At 44.3% G+C, this 17,314-nt stretch overlaps 1 protein-coding gene across 1 annotated transcript in view; it reads right to left on the bottom strand.

Annotated features, from left to right (window-relative positions):
* Positions 1–17,114, bottom strand: part of MAPK1 (mitogen-activated protein kinase 1) — a 36,951-nt gene extending 19,837 nt beyond the window's left edge. The window contains exons 1-2 of the mRNA XM_032198853.1: positions 16,890–17,114; positions 129–311 (exon numbers count right to left, since the gene is read on the bottom strand). Of these exons, the coding sequence (XP_032054744.1) occupies positions 129–311; positions 16,890–17,032 (326 nt within the window). The 5' untranslated portion in view covers positions 17,033–17,114. The remainder of the gene's footprint in view (positions 1–128; positions 312–16,889) is intronic.
* Positions 17,115–17,314: the final 200 nt, after the last annotated feature.

Below are 17,314 nucleotides of genomic sequence, written 5' to 3'. Positions count from 1 at the left end.
TTTTAATTTACAATAATGAAATCCAACTTTTATCAGAATTTAGTAAGGAAGAGGATGAAAAGGGGGGTATAATCAAGACAGAAGGTGGCATCCACCTCCAAGTAGAATAACAAACTTAGAAAGGATACACATCTTTCATTTGTTCAATAGTTGGAGCTCTGATAATATCATTTATTCCAATAATATTCTCGTGCCTGAAGCGCAGTAAGATCTTAATCTCTCTCAGAGTTCTCTGGCAGTACGTCTGATGCTCAAAAGGACTGATTTTCTTTATAGCAACTCGAACTTTGTTGACGTTATCGTAGGCAGAACTAGAAGAGAATAACATTTTTAGAACATATAGCAAATTCATTCAGTTCAGAAAGCAAGAGTGTGAATCCATTTGTTTTTATGTTTATTTTATCAAATGAAGAGAGGCAACAGTGACAGATATCTTTTAACTTGCTGACAGTGCAACAATATTTTGTCTGTTCTTCAACTTATTTGGCTATCTGCAAGTTACAAACTTTTCCAATCAACTTGAAGCCTGCTCAGGTACCTAAGCAATGAAAGTAGCGTTCATTTTCTTTACCACCCTGTGGAATAAACGAGTTTGAGTCTTTTCCTATATGCTGTAATCAAGAAGAAATTTGCAACGAAGTCATCTTGGGTTAACCCATTCACTTTGGAATACAGGAGAGCTTTCAGAAATCATCTTTCAAGCACCAGAATTCCACACCCAAACTCCCGCGAGTAATTCCAATTGCTCCCACCTTTTACTCCTCCACTGAACTACATTTCTGGCATCTCTGTGAAGAACAGACACTAACAAACCAAGGGATGGAGAATTTGTGAAAATACCTCTCCAAGTTCAAGTCCAAAGATAAGAGAGCTCCAGAAAAGAAATATACTGGATATATATTCACAGGAAGCGAAAGCAAAGAGCAGTGCACTGACGTATGGTGGGGACTGTGACCTGTATTAATGAACACACCCACGGCTACGTTAACAGTACCCTGACTTAAGCCGCTCAGAGCAGCATTCAGAGCTACACCAACGAAGGAGCCTCAGCAGTTCTGCCCAGAACACCTACCCATTTATAAAGAACACCACAGCCCGAGCCTAAGAAAGAGGCTTGGTAAAGGACATGTTTCTAAAATGTGGACTTAAGTTATTTCCTAAAAATGTTATGAATGGATGTTCTAGGATGTTCTCTGCAGTCTTGTTTATATGAATCACAAAGCATCTCATTACTATCACTTATCTAATTAAATTACCATAGGCTTTTAATATATTTAGAATTTAAATGCATGTATATGATTTTTAATATACATAGGCCTCCCTTGCTCCTTTCAAATTTATTTTTATTCACTACTACATTGTTTAGAAATTTAAAAAAATAATCAAGCCTATATTTAGACATTCCTGTTAGCCTCAACTATTTCACATGAAAATATAAACACACGAGCTAAACAGGCTTTACATTCTACAGATTTTCTACAGTCAAATCCCAGAACATTCTCTGAAACCCTCTTAATTGGTCTTACTCTGTTGAGATGTCCAGGTATCTGATGATCAGGTAAAACAGAATGAAATATGAAAATCCAGTTAGAAATGGACAACTAAAAAGAATTCTGATGCCTAGTCACTTCAAGGTTCTTCTACCACAAAGCAGGTTTAGGGTGCAGTAACACGTTTTTGAGACAGTACTACCACCACTGTATGCAAAATCACTTCACATTTCTCATTTTCATTATTATAAGCAATACAGGATTTGTGCTGCCAGTAACTTTCTTCATTGTGTAAATATTATCTACGCAGTGACTTCCTTTTTGATCGATTTACTACAGAATCACTGTCCTGTCTGCATCCCTAACTCAAGTCTATACGCAAATTTTATGTGCCTCTGGAAACAACGAACTCCAGTGCTCCAGAGGGTGCTTGGAAATTCCACACACCAAGCAAGTATTAATTATGACTGCTGTTACTACATACGTATAGATAACACATTAGCAGTTCACAAGTCCCAAAACAGATAATAAGAAAATGCCATAAATGAAACGCAATGTAGCCTTCAAGAGTACTTCCTCATTAGTTCTTAATTTGCAAGTCACCTGAGGTGTTTACAATATGCCAGCAAGGTATGTCAAAAACTGGAAAAAAAAAAAATAGAAATAATTCTTTAAGCATGAGTAGCCCATATCTGGGAAAAATAGAAATCTAACAGATCATTTTGCTGTAACAAACAAACCTTCTACCTTCTTCTTTGTATTGACTGAAGCCTATTTTTCATCCCACAATGCAAAATCTCACTTCCTTTTAAAGCACTGGACAGCAGCAGCTATGAAGAGCATAATGCCCAATATTCACCAATTGATGCTGCTTAAATAAAAGCTTCTAACGTCTTGCAATATTGGATAAATGCCTAAGTTACTGCTTCTCAAGTAAAGGTTGGTTACTGATGAAAACATGCATCTTTCCTTGCACAGATGCAGTGAACCTGAATCTATCAATTAAACACGTGAAGAATTGCTCTCTTGTAGCTTAGTTTCACTTACAGTTCTTGAAGTATTTTCTTAGCAAAAGCTTTACGCTATTATTTAAAAAATGATGGGCAATTTTCCTTTCAGATGGTTCAACTATGAAACTCATGATTCAGTGTGGAAAAAAAGTATTTGCAGTAAAGATGCAATCAATTTCCTCCCCAGTGCACATTCTGCATACAGCCATTTTTCTGTGCATATCAAAAGATCTCACCGCACTACTGTAGCTAGGCATGCATCACTGTTCCCACTGCACTCAGCTCAGGAGAGCAAAACCAAAGCTAGTTGAACATTAAAAGGGATTTATTTCTGCTAACTTTCTCAAATGAGATTTTTTGTAAATTGATTAAACATATGAAACATGACTTGAATTCCTGTGAGCAAAAAGCTAACCATGCATTTGCCTGTGCAGAGTTATTTAAATAGCATGAAAAACACAGGCACATAGAAAACCTATGTTATAAATTCAGCATTATTTCAGTCTCAGTTACAGTTCTCAATGAAAATACATCTGAGTAAACTCTGTGACCCTTTAAAAACCAGCGCACTTTCAAGGAGCCACGTGCTCCAAGATCCAGGAGATACTGACACTAAAATACTCAAGAAAAAAATTTGGCCACTAACAGTTTCCACATTTGCTGACGTTTAAAAGGAAGACGTGGTACCTGTGCTATAGATTAGGCTGAACTTCAGTAGAACCGGAGAGTCATGCTTGCTGTCACACACACGCTACAGACATATTGTTACACAATTTCATAGGCCAAATACCTATTTTGCTACATAGGAAACACTAAACTAATAAAACCGAGTCTCTGCAAGTCAGACTGAGCCACCTCCCAAAGCTTTTCCTGTTCCTCACAACCTGCACCCGACCTTTACCACCACCACCAGGTGCACCCGCTGCTCTCCAGAGCACTGCTGCAGGAACACGTTGCTCTCACACCCAGTCCCTCTGCAGCGCTAGCAAATGGAACAACGACTCTAAACGACACAAATCCAAAACCCTGGTGCACTACCTTGCTGCGCTTATTAAACAGCTTACTTATCACTTAGCATAGGATTCATCTTGCTTAGCCTTAGCTAGCATTAGGGATCTAATTTTATGACAAATAATCGCCTGAGCTCCCCCTACAGTCCAAAAAGGAGTAGCTTCACATACACATCCCATCCAAGCACGTCCTAAATTTAGATCATCTGCATTCTGGAAGTGCTGTTCCAGTGTGCACAGCCTAACCTAGCTGTGTAAACATTCAGCTTCTACTGAACCTCACAAGTGTTTATATTTTCATTGAAACAGTTAAATGGCACTGCCTTCGAAAGACACGAACCTTCTGTTACCAAGAGTTTTCTCCAGAGATGATCTGTAAAGTGAAAATAACAGTTCACATGCTAACAACTTTCCAAGTGCTGCTGTATAGCTTTCGGTTTATAATCCTTCACAACATCTACCAGTCACTGCACATGGGACTTCAGCAGTCCCTGGGTTATTCACATGATACTGGATCTAGTTAATAACACTACCTATCCAAAAAGAAGGATTTATCCCCCCTGTGCTGTGCAGCTTCACCAGCTGATGCAACCACAGCTGTGGATGCTGTTTCTCTGTAACGTGATAAATTTAAATACAGATTTTGCAACTGCCCAACTCTAGCATACACATTATTACTATTTCAAGCTGTGGCTACTACCCCGTTGACAACCCTCAGTAACGCACCAGTATCTAAATACTTTTATAAGAAACCCTATAAAACTCAACACAAGCCCTAGTGCTTGGTAAGAAGCATCTGGCAAATACGTAACGAAGTTTTGACTCATCCTGCGCAGCTGCACAGCCCGGACGATGCGCACGTATAAGCCAGGAAGCTGTGCCACCCGGGGTGAACGCCAGCGACTTATCGCTTTACGACTCGGACTCCGGCTTCCTGCTCGCAGAGCCCAGGGCGGAGCAGCCTCCAAAAGGCACGGCCTGGGCGTGCGCGGCCGCAGCCGGGGCGCTGGCAGGGAGCGGCAAAGCGAAGGCCGAGACCAAGGGCTGCCACGCAGCCCCTCTCTCGTTAGCTTCTTCTCAAGGGAGGAGAGCTTTTCACCAGGCAGAACAGGCCAAGTGCCAAAGCCGAGCTCCTTGCACCCGCACTGGCTGCTGCGTACCCTCCCATCCATTTCTATCCTTCACGTGCCTCGTTTCGGAGCAGCGCTGGAACAAGTGAGAGCATGCTGCAGCTGCCGGGAGGAAAGCAGCCAGCTCCTGGCAATAGCTGCATCCCACAGAGGGCTGTTTCTTCACACAAGCATTGGAAAACAACTGCCTACTCCGTCAGCTCCCTCCATCCTCATTACACATCCCTGCCATGCTGCCCGAAGGCTTACCCCGTCCAGGGTTACTCCTCCAGCACTTCCAGGCTTGTTCACCTATGGCTGTTCTGCAGGCTGCTCTCAGCTCTGTGTTCGTACGCACACAATGCTACCGGCAAACGCCCTAATTACAGCCCTAAATGAAAGGCCGATTTGAAGTTTAAAAAGGATGTTTTATCAGTAGCTTTGTGTTGCTGTGGAAACAAGATTCCAAGGGCATGCCCAGGGATAGGAACCATTCTGAAATACTGAATTTTGTAGCTTGCAGCTAGGAGAGGGAAGGGAAAAAAAAAATAATTCCCAAACAAACTGCTCTGTGAAGATCTTCAGTCTTCTCATTCGGTCTACATTTAGCTCAATCGCAGATATTTCCACAACATGCTGACATTTATCAAGTTACAATGCAAATAGCTTAAACTTATTTTTAAGACTGCTGTGAGAAAAATAACACCATATTGTGATGTAGAGAAGAACCAACAGTACCGTAACAGGCTGCTCACCACGATTCCTAGGGGCAAGGGAAGGCAGCGTTACGAGGTGTAGATTTCTGGAGGGGGCTGTCAGGTTGGGTGCTCTGTGCTTTTTTTTTTTGTTGTAAACAATCAGATTCTTCAGAATAAATAGTTTCTTATTTCAGATGAAAAAATACATGGAGCAGCCACAGTACGTTATTCTTTATCCAAAAGCAAAGACTAGAAATAGGATAAAAGCAGCCAAGTTTCCAGACATCCAGGCATGTGTCATTTTTATAACACTGAATACACTTCTTGTCCCCAGTTGTAAACACCCAGGGTTAAAGAGATGTCTTTGACACTTTGTTCCACTTATTCATAATATTTTTGAAAATAAATAAGCATGTTTCTCATTAGAACTTTTTTTAGTACTACCTTACAGAATCATCACTTGCTTTTAAAAGAAACATGCACGTGTACATCAAGGTGTATTTGCCTTCTTTCAGCACACACCAGTCTATGAAAAGACAACCAAGTTATCCTCAGAGTTTTCACTTCAGTTATTAGCTTTCTCTAAAAGATGACCTTAATAATGCAGCATTTCCCAGGCTTCTCAGTTGTGAATTCAAAAAGTATAATTATTTCCCATTACATAAAAAATGGGTGATACTCAGTGAACCCAGGATTCAAAACTGTTTCTGCAGATTCTGTCTTAAGAATTCCCTTAATTTTATCTTAAGATTCATCTTACGAATTCCCACCAATTCTCATGGGAAATATGGACAGTGATATATCTTGAATGTTTAAAGGAACAGTAAAAATAAAATGTCTCATTATCAGAATTAACCACTTTAATTTTGAGTCATTATCCCTCTTCTATGAAGGTGGGAGGAAAGAGTACTTTTTCCTTCTGCACCACGCATCAGTCTGTTGAACTACAGCAACACTGGTATCTCAGTATACTTCTACCTTCTTCCATTAAAGATTTTGTTTGACAGACTCTTAATTCCTATCATGGAGGAAATTTAACAGAGCCATGAAAATGGAGAACTACTTAAATATCAAATTCTTGGGGGAAAAAAAAATCCCAGCTTTGACACTCTAGCTGCTTTTCGAACTACAAAAAGATTATACAACTTTAAGAACACAAGCATCCCATACTTTCTCATGCTATACTGAGGGAAAAAAAAAAAGTCAAATATGCTGGAATTCAGCACTTCTGAATTATCTGTCAGCATGCTACAGGCACCCCCCATTGATTATGAAAAAACAGCTGTACCTGTCTTCTCAGTCTTTGTGAAACTCCCATGAGCACTAGCAGCCTATACAGAAAGAAGATGCCAAAAACTTGAATTCAGAACTGAGCTACTTCAGAGTAAGTTTGGGTACAAGAATTATACACTGAATTGCCATAAATTTGAGTGTTTAAGAAACAGACCTTTTCTCACCCTTCGTACCAGCATGAAATAGACACACAGTTTTCAAGAGTAAGCCAGAAGAAACGTACAGTGGGTCCTCCTAAATGCAGCTATACAAGTACCTGATCACCGAGTTCTCCACCATTTATAGTGTCAGCAAATTACCTCAAGTAATGAATTACAGGATGACCTCAGATTTATCTTAAGTCATCTTTTTGTCAAGGAAAGAAAAGCCAAAGAACACGCACTGCTGTAGCATGCAGCCGTCAGCAGGCACTGGAAGTCACCATCTATTTTTCCCCATTTTCTCACATCGCATGGTACAGAACAAGGCAGAACAGCAAGACTGTGCACCAAGAGAACACTACAAGAACTATTTAGTAAATGTGACCCAACTTCCACTGGCGTTAGCTCAGCCTTACCTGGACATTCCTAATGCCATGCTACTAGAAAATTTGTTTTCTCATCTTTTGATCTGTCTGGATTCTAGTGCCACTGGATAGATTATCGTCTTGGGGCTAAGAAAATACAAATTTAAGTCTTTTAGCATGACTCCTTTGCAACACAAGGTCATACTTCATAAACTCCTCATGAATAGATCCATGTTCTTACCCCTTTTTTATCCGTTGTTCATCACAAAATGGCTAAGTTCTACTTTTTATGTTTTATTCCAGAGGATAACCTAAACAAGCTACTTTAACTCAGATCTATCATAACATTGACTGCTCTTGTCTTTGCCAAAGATGGAGAGAAGAATCTTATTTCTAAGAGAGTCCTTTATTTTAGCACGAGTGTATAACGAGATGTGCCCACAATCAATACAGACTGCTCTGTCATGCTTTTTGTTAACCTCTGCAGCTGGCTGGATTACACTATAACTGCATTACCTGCAGTTTTACCACCTACTTTTTCAGCGATCTTCCCTACATCCTTCAGTAGCAACCCTAGCATTAGGGGTTCCTGGCACAATTATGTCATCTCACCCCACCCCTGCCCATGACAGAAATGACTGATGACACTTGAGAGGTTTTATTTACTCTTTGGCAGTTTCTGACCTAGGACAGGTTATTGCCCTTCACCTCACAAATGCTTAAGGCACTTCTGTAACCTCCCGGAAGAGGTTTGTTTTCATTCATCTATTCAAATAATTCCATTAAGCTAAAAAGGCACAAATTTATTTTTCAGAATTTGAAAAGTAAAACCTGACAGAACCTTTCAAAGCATTATAATTTAAAACTATTTACTATGCACATAATAATGACTTGATAGCTTAATTCCTTATTTCACTCCTAGGATCTCAAAAATAAGTATCTGGTCCTGCAAAATGGAGTCTGTTCAATAAATTACTTTAGCCAGAAGCTCAGTCAATTCGTAAGCCCAGGTGTGGCAGACCAGACGATCTGTGTTTTGTTACCACCTATTAAGCTAAACTATGAAGAGCAGCAATTCTAGAACTACACCTTAACGTTAGCATTAGAAAAATATCAGCTGTATTTCACCCAAGGTTCTGTCTGTGCTGTTTCATTAAAGCAGACATTTAACTTCATGGTGTTCTGATGAATCTTAGCTGCTCCAGGAAACCCATCACTTCTCTCAGTTTCCTGTTTCTCCCTGTGCATATTTTTCTTTCTATGCATTTAGCTGTGTACCATGAGACTTCAAATCACCATGTGTGTCCATGCTGCTTTATATCACTTTAGCTCAAGTTGGTCTTCAGAAAATGGAAGCACTGAACAGCCTCACATGCCTTACTATTTTGTCTACTTTTTGCCTTCCTGCTTATCCTCCCATTTTAGATGTAAAGGTTCTCTGCTACCAATTATTGCTTTGGATAGCATCTATGCCAAATTTAACATTTACACAAATCTCACTGTTCTGTTCGAAGGCCTTTTGGCTATCCCTGAAACAAACCCCCCATCCTGAAAGTCCCCACCGCTGTACCTAGTTCCAATATTCTCCTTACATAACGTTAACGCAATTTCCATGGGAATCAGTTCTGGATAAAATTGTTAGAGCTCGACAGCATCTCAGACAACCTAAAGGCAAAGGGAATTAAAAGGAGCCACTGCAGTTCACTCCTCTCTTCGTGCCTGACAATCCTGCCCCTTTCTTGCCGTTTCAGTAGGGCCGGTAGCTTTCTTTGTGCCAAATCAGAGACCCGAAGCACCTCAAAGCCAAGCAGCTTAAGAATAGGAAGAGCAAAGCAGTCCTCTACCAGCATATTTCTATTCCCTTCCTGTGTCAGCACTGTCACTCACGTGGCTTTGCATTTGTCACATTAACTTGCTGCTTTTGTGTGTGTGTGTGGTGGTGTTGTTTTTAAAGTAACTTTTAGCCAAATCAGGTTTTGAACACTGCTCCCAGCAGCTGCGCAAGCACCAGCACAAGGGAGGAGGAAGGAATTCCATGACCTGAGGCAGGGCAGGAAAGGCTGCCCCTTCAGAAGCAGCACAGCCGTAGATCAGCGTAAGTCAATCATGGAAACCACAGCTTCAGCTTCTAGCCAGGGCTGTCATAAAAACCCAGCCTCCACATGCCAGCCAGTGAGGCGCCGACTTCCTCATCCGTGCTTACAGCTTCAGGGAGATGCAGCAAAAAGCAGCCACGGAGAGAAGACAGGTCAGTTACATAACAGGGCCAGAGCCTCCAGAACAACAACAACAAAGGCAGCGCAGAGCAGGCACTATAAATATTTGCAGAAAATATTTCCCCTCCTTCCTAGGGAGAAGGAGGGCACTACCAAGCAGCTGGGAGTGGTGATAGTAGCAACAAACTCCCCAACGGGGTTTACTCTTTTGCCTAACCAGGTTCTAATTTGACTTAGATCTCAAACACTCTCCCTAAAATCAGCTTGAGGAGAAGGAAAACGATGCAAGATTCACACAATTATTTTTCAGAAGTCACCTTATTTGATTCCACATGTTATAGGATTTCAGAAAGGAATTCACAATACTTCATTTCAGAAAGAAGCAACAAGAAAAATGTTGGGTTTTTTATTTGTTTTTAAATCACTCAAAATCATCCATGCATACCTAGAAGCACAGGTTTTCCTAAACCTGTAGAAATGAAAGAATCACAAAGCACTAAATAAAGCAAGCTCATGTTTGCTGTCCTGCTATGGTTAGTTCAGTCTCCATTTGCAAAACAAAACCAAACCACCAGCACTGAGCGTGCATGTCACTACTACCAGAAATTACTTCCCTTCACACCTTACTGTGCATTTTTTGCATGTTTTTTTTTCCCCCCATCTTTTTCAAAAAGCATTCAGGCTGTAAACCCTTACCCCTCAAACATATTGCTTTGTGTTTTGTTGAGTGTATCTGCAGGAAGATGTCTTGGATACTGTAAGTAAAACCAAGGTATTTCACAATCATGAAACACTCAGAAAAAATCCAATATAAAGGTCAGCCTGAATGTCGCTTGGGGTACTTTGCACCACCCAAATACCAACACCACTGGGCCAATTCGGGACGGAGGCAGTTTGGGCAGTATCGATCCGTGGTGCTCGGACGGCTTCCCATTTTGCTCAGCCCACACTGGCGATACTCGGCAGGGGAACCACCCGCCCTCCAAACAAACAAGAAGGTACTGCAGTGACAGCTGCTGATTTTAAGGAAAACTGCAAAATGAAGTAATTACATATTATAAACTGTGAGCCTAATTGCAAGTTGTTGGTAGTTAAAACATACCCACAACAGAGACGAACACTTTCTGCCGTGTAACAAAAACTCTCATTTGCATTCTAATCACCTCCGAGTGCTTCACCCTTATGAAAATTCGGTTAAAATACAAAAGAATAGCTTCCAAGAGAAGCCACTTTTCCCGTAACAGGAGTTGGGTTGTTCCCAGTTCAGGCACTGCTGGGCGAGACACGCATACAGCCATGCCAAGAGCTGGACTGTCGGGGAGGTTCTGCACAAACCCAGCGGCGCGTTCCTGCTGCAGCCGTCCTGCCAGCCCCACAAAGACGCAGACGGTGGGTTTAGGTTAGATATTAAGGAAGGAATTGTTCACTCAGTGGTGGTGAGGCTCTGCACCAGGCTGCCCAGAGAAGCTGTGGCTGCCCCATCCCTGAAGAGCCCAAGGCCAGGCTGGACAGGCCTTTGGGACACCCGGTGTGGTGGGAGGTGGCGTGCCCATGGCAGGGGGCTGGGGAAGGTGGGCGGTAAGGTCCCTTCCCACCCAAACCATGCGGTGATTCCAAAATTAGCTCCCTCTGAAAAGGGGATTTGTTCGGAAGCAGAAAACTCTAATAACTGACCTAACAATGAAGGGAATCTAGCTTTTACACAGACAAATCACCCACAACAAACTACGTGTTGCTCCATTTCACCAGCACTGTTAATTTCATTTTGCAACACGCTAAGAAAACAATTCTAAAATACACACGTGCCACCATGTGCTGCATTTGAGCAACATGGTAAATTTAAACTGCAGTATCATTAAAACCAGTAATTTTTTTTCAGATATTATTTGAAGAATTTCTGAAATACTTCACTTTAAGTGCAAGTAAAAGTGTTTTCTTGCAAGACAACATCCAGCTTCATCTGTTAGCAGCATGAGCTTCCAGCTCAGCACAAGGCTAACTATGTTCGGGGCTGCTGTGGGGCAGGCAGCCGTCGGGTCAAGGAACACGGTCGCTGCTGAGGCCACAACTGCAATACTGCGTTTCGCTCTCCCCCAGTACTGGAGCAAGTCCAGCAGAAAACCATTAGGATGCAAAGGGGCTGAAGGACATGACATACAAGAGAAAAATGAGGAAACTGGGTTTAAGACAAAAAAAAAAAAAAAAAAAAAAAAAAAAGAGGGGGGGGAAGGTGGCGGGCTGTCGGGCTGTCTTAAGCTACACAGAGGGAAACTGCAGAGAAAAACTGATCCAGAGTCTTCTCAGAGGTTAGAAAGTAAAAAAGGACAAGAAGGACAAGCAGGAACAGTCACAAGGTGCAGCAAGGGAAATTCTCAGGTTTGTAAGGGCAAAAGTTTCACCGGGCAGTTGGTTAAACACGGGGAGTTGCCCAGAGAACTTGCAGAATTCCCATCCCTGGAGATTTTGGAAATACTGAGCGGGCAGCTTGAGCTGATTCTGAAGTCGGCCCCACTCTAAGCAGGAGGTTGAACTGAACGACATCAGTAAGTCCCCTCCAACCTGCACTAGTCTGTGAACTATTCCTCAGCAAGATGTCCAAATGTTATTAAACATCAAATTGATCAGTTAATTTCCTTTCTAGATCACAGCTGAAAGCTATGACAAAGCATTATTTTTAAAAAAAAGCACTGTGTTGGCCAAGTACTGGTTTCCAGCTGGGCTGAGCTGCACACCTCGGCCGGCAGCACCAGCCCTTCCACCAGGCCGCCACCCCGCTGTCCTGCAGGGCCGTGTTTCTGTCCATGAGAGCTACCAACAGACCCATCTCTGAAACCGGGGCATCTGGCACGGCTCTTCTCACGTGTGACCTCCTGACCTCGTCTCTTCCCCAGCAGAGCAGCGTGTAGCATTTCTTAGCACTAGCAAAATACCAGTGTTTAAGAAACACGAAGAACCTTTCCATCTTGGAAAGATGAAGACCTCTACCATCTGTCAGACTCGATGGCAGGCAGCAGGTTTAAGAGCCACATGTAGGGGTGCAGGAGACAGACTGACGCAACCACACGCAGCTACTGCGAACACATAAGGCTTATTTCCTTAATACATCACGCTAAAAAACCCACAAGTTATCTGCTTCTGCAGGCTGAACCACGCCACGTTAAGAAAACGTGAATTCATTTATGAAATGCAAGCGTCCCTGAGCTGCACTCCCCAACTCAGGCCAGTATCCCGTTACTTTGGGCAGAGAGGAGAAGTTGCAGCCTCTCCCCATAAACCTTCCCGACAGCCCTGATAGGAGCAGAGAACAAGCAGCTGCTGCCCTGGCCCCGCTGCCTGCCCGTGGTGCCACCAGGGCGGGCAAGGAGAGCAGCTCCAGTGCTCCTTCTTGTCCTTGTCTCTGGGTTAAGCCAGCGCTGGAGGCTGGGGTGACTGAAGGGAAATGCTTACCTGCCTTCTCCCCAGAGGGAACAACCTGATAACCAGCCACTAATTACATTCCCTAATTCTCTACTCTGATCCTTGCACTAACGAGGATGAATTAGGGTTGGCGGACTTGTATCAGCTCTGTCTGCCTTATCAAGCAGACCAGAACGCGCTAATTAACAGGTATCGACACCTATGTGCAACCTGCACTCCCTGAAAGTGCTTATAAACAGGACACAAAGCCATCCTTGCTCCATCATTACAGTGTACCCTCTCCAGATCAAAGGACTAATAAACAGAAAAAGAATTTATAGGCTGCCCCTTGCCACTAAGCAGTCGCCCTCAAATCACCAATCTGACCCTCACAGAGGGATGGCAAATGCTACCTTGTCAGGGATGGCAAATGCTACCTTGTCGTCTAATTTGGAGTCTTGAAAGAAAATATTAAACACATCTCACAACACAGTAAAACTCAGGTTGAAAAAGGCAAGATTTGAGCTTCAAGATAATTTTCTTCTGTCTGCATTCACTTTTATTATTTATGTACAGGATTTGCAGCAGCGATAACACTTTGTGCTCACATAAGCCTGATAACAAAAAGGGCTTCCAAAAACCAGAACATAAACCAGAACATCCTTATTGCATTCCCATTAACCATTTATTTCCAGAAAGGACTTGTTTTAAACCATCAAGTGGTCATCTTGCCAAGATAGCACCAACCGAACAGACAAAGAACAATATACGCTGGAAGTACAAGGCTCAATCCAATCCCATTTTTATCACTGTTTCAATGTGTTTAAAATACAGCCTGCTAACAGGCCTCCTTGAAAAAAATGGGGAGGAAGATGGCAGCTTTAGAAACCTTTCAGTTTGTGTTCGCGTTCTGAAACTTTCAGTCTGAAAGTCATTTCTAGCTGACTCTCAGGTCGATAATCCCCTACCACTGGAAGAAAGGGAACGTCACAAGAACTTCACACCAAAACCCCTGAAAGTAACTTTTAAGCAAAAGAAAAGAAGAAAAAAAAAAACAAACACATTTGCATGTATGTGGATAAATTAATTTAGAGCAACAAACATGACAGTATGACTAAAGAATTGCTCAAAGAATGTCCTGCAGTCCTACAAAGTGCTGAGGATTTCAGCTGAGGCTTGGTTTGCACTGTGCTCATTCCCTAGTTCCACATGCAAAAACACCAAAAGCGAAAAAAAACAGTTCAGAAGGGGATGCTCGCATGGATGTGCACTAATTAACCACTTCACGCCCAGCAGCAAAAGTGCTGAGTAAGATGCAAGCCTCCACCAAAGGATGAACATTTTTGGCAGAGTTTCACTGGAGGACACTAAGGTGGGGGGTTGCCTGGTAATATGCTGTTCTGCTGACACAGTGCAACCACAGCACAGCAGTAAATACATTGCTCTGTTGAGGCTTTTTATTTATTCTCTAACTGAAAACCCAATTAGGTTAAAAATGACGATGCAATAGAGAAAATGGAGAGAAATCCTTGAACACCTTTACGGGTTTTCAAATAAGATAAGAGAATGCTCGTGTGCGGTGTATTCAGTCAACATTTCCCTGTTTCCTGTGCTGTTATTTTAGGTTTTGATCAGTATTTGTCAAACACTATTCAGTACTGCAAAATCAAAATGGAAGGCTGACTGTAACAGCAGCATCCTAAGAATACTTCATTTGCCCTTTTCGCAGTAATACAATTAAAATATTTTTGTTATAAACTCCCTAATTCAATAATCCAGAAATATGCACATTAGGAAAAACAAGAAAGAGAGTGAAGGATTTGAAGAGTTAAGTCACTTGTTTTCCACCCTGTGCCTTACAGCACAATGCACTTGTAAGTAACGAGCATCTCCCCAGTCACACGCATTAGCTGAAGGTCTAAAAGAAAGCCATTAAGGCCTGCTTTGCTGTCCTTCACTTAAGTGTACAGATTTAAATGGATTTTACACTAGCGGGAAATGTCTCCACCTGCACCCTGACAGCTTGCCCTCTACCACCCCCCACCCCAAAGGGAGATGCTTCTGCAGATGCTCACTGCATTAGCAATCAAAGCAAGGTAAGAAACAGGCAGCATTAATCTGCACAAGCTATACCCCGCTGATCTGTAAGTAAAGCTACTTAATCATAGTTGCTTGTGTGCTATGCACTACAGCACGTTACAGTTGCTATGGCATTTAGCTAGAACATGTGCATCCAACACTTTCCTTATCGAGTACACAGCGTAAACTGAGACTTTGTTCCCTGTCATTTCACACCCAAGGCAGAGATCAATAATCAAGAGCACAGCATAACAAGCTTCGTATTTCCAATTAGTATCTTAAGAGGAGAAAATGCAGGAGCCAAATGCGTATTTCAATTACACTGGAGATTTGTATTTTTTTAAGCAACTACATATAGCATCCAAAGCAGACATGATTTATGGGAGTAAGTTTTTAAATAGCAGATAACCTTCTGCAGTTTGGGAGAAAAAACGGTTTCAGTACCAGAGCAACATATGATTTGGAGGGGAAGAAAGTGACCCTGTTTTCCCTCTATCTGCTCACCAGCGTAGTGATGCCAAAAAAGGGCATCCACCGCCGTGGTGCTGCTTCTTGCAATCTGTGATCGGTGGTGAAATACTTCAGCTTTCACATGATGCCTGTGTGTTACCACTTTCTAACACCCCGTTGATACGAACGGGACGGTGCACAGCACACATATTGAAAGCTCCCGTGTACTTTCCTAAATCAGGCTGCAAGTGTAAACCAGCGCAGTTAGCGCCGAGGTTATCTGCGCTGGCTTAGTTGTGCTAGCTCGGGTGATAAAGCACACAATAACAACATTTGCACCACAAGCTTCATCAGCGCAAGTTTTGGACTGGATGTGGTGTTGTGACTTCTAACACTAAACCAAAAATAAAGTTATTTTTACCCAGTTAACAGCATTTTTGATTAATACCTTGGAGGTTGTTCCCACAGCAGAAAAGTGAAGGCCACGTCTCAGAACTTTCTAACAGAGGCTTATCTCTCAGCTAAGCTCGGGCCTAGATGAAAGCTTCCATTCTGAAAGGCAGGATGACTTCATCTCAACAGGCCAGCACAATTCGGCGACTATACACAAAAACCTATAGCTATAAAAATCTGCAACATATAGCTGAAGGCTGTGAAGAGCCTTTGTTGAGAAGTGTACTGGTGTACAAAAGATTAAACATCAGAGAGAGAAATTAATGCTGATACAGCTTTCATGAAGTCATGGCCCATAAACCTCATTTAGCACCTCAAAAAATGTGCCGAAAGAACAGCAGCAGTGTCGGAACAAAGTTGGTAGAGCAACATCAGAAAAAGTTTTCCATCTGAATCCCTCCAGTTATTGCAGAATTAAGTTTCTTTAACTACTGAGGAGGACGGAACGAGGAACCCGAGGCGAGATCACCGCGCACGCCAGGCATCACCCAGTCAGTAGATACGCTATCTTGCAGCAGCATCTCAGCTCACCCCTGCACATCTAGGCTACTAAAAAAAAAAAAAAAAAAAAAAAAAAAAAAAAAAAAAGGAAAAACCACCGCCACCATCTCACTGCCGTCCTTCAGAATTTGGCAGCTCATCCCTTTAGCTCCCTAAGGCTGCCGTGAGCCGGAGCAACCGCCCGGCTGCTCGTTAGCGGGACTCAGCACCAGCCCTGCCGGCACCCAGCGGGGCCGAGGCGCGGTGCCACCTGCCCGCACACAATGCCCGGGCGGAGCACGCACCGCGCCCCGACAGGGGCAGCACGCCCAGACCCCTTTTTTTTTATGGGGGGGGGCTCAGGCTTTTTTTTGGGGGCGGGCACACGGCGAGGTGCAGGACCCCCACGGCCTCCTCACGGAGCCGAGCCCCGGAGCGCGGGGCTGGGGCTGGGGCCGGGCCCGGCCGCGCTGAGGCGGGCGGGGAGCGGGGGGAGGCGGCGGGGCGATGGCGGGGGGGGGCCGGGCACGGCCGCGGGGCTGCCCCGGGGCCGCTCCCCGCAGCCAGGGCGGGCCGCGAGGGACGGGAAGGGAACGGAAAGGAAGGGAAGGGAAGGGAAGGAGGCGAAGGGAAGGGAGGGGAGGGGAGGGGAGGGCTCGGGCGCTGCCCCGCCGGGCCGGGCCGCGCCGCCGGCACTCACCACACCATGCCGTAGGCCCCCTCGCCGATGTAGGAGAGGTTGGTGTAGCGCGGCCCCACGTCGAACACCTGGCCCCGCACCATCTCCGGGCCCCCGGCGTTGGCGGAGCCGCCCGCGGCCGCGGCCCCCGACACCGCCGCCATGTTGTGTCCGCGCCGGGAACCGCGGGCACCGGGCGCGGGGGGGGGACGGGAGGAGGAGGAGGAGGAAGAGAGGCGGGAGGGGGGACGGGAGGCGGCGGGGGAGGAGGCGCGGGAGGAGGCGGAGGGCGGCCGGGAGGACGAGAGGCGTCGCCCGCTCCGCAGCAGCGCCCGCCGGGCCCCGGGCCCTGTCAGCGCCGTGCCCGCCGCGGCCGCTCTGAGGAGACGCCGCCGGCCGCGCGCGCGCGCATCGAGCGGGGCGGGGGGGTGGGGGGGGAAGGGGAG

This window comes from Aythya fuligula, chromosome 17 (genome assembly GCF_009819795.1).
Source record: "Aythya fuligula isolate bAytFul2 chromosome 17, bAytFul2.pri, whole genome shotgun sequence".
NCBI lineage: Eukaryota > Metazoa > Chordata > Aves > Anseriformes > Anatidae > Aythya > Aythya fuligula.
The sequence above is the reverse complement of the archived record's forward strand: the minus strand, read 5'-3'. Positions and strand labels throughout refer to the sequence as shown.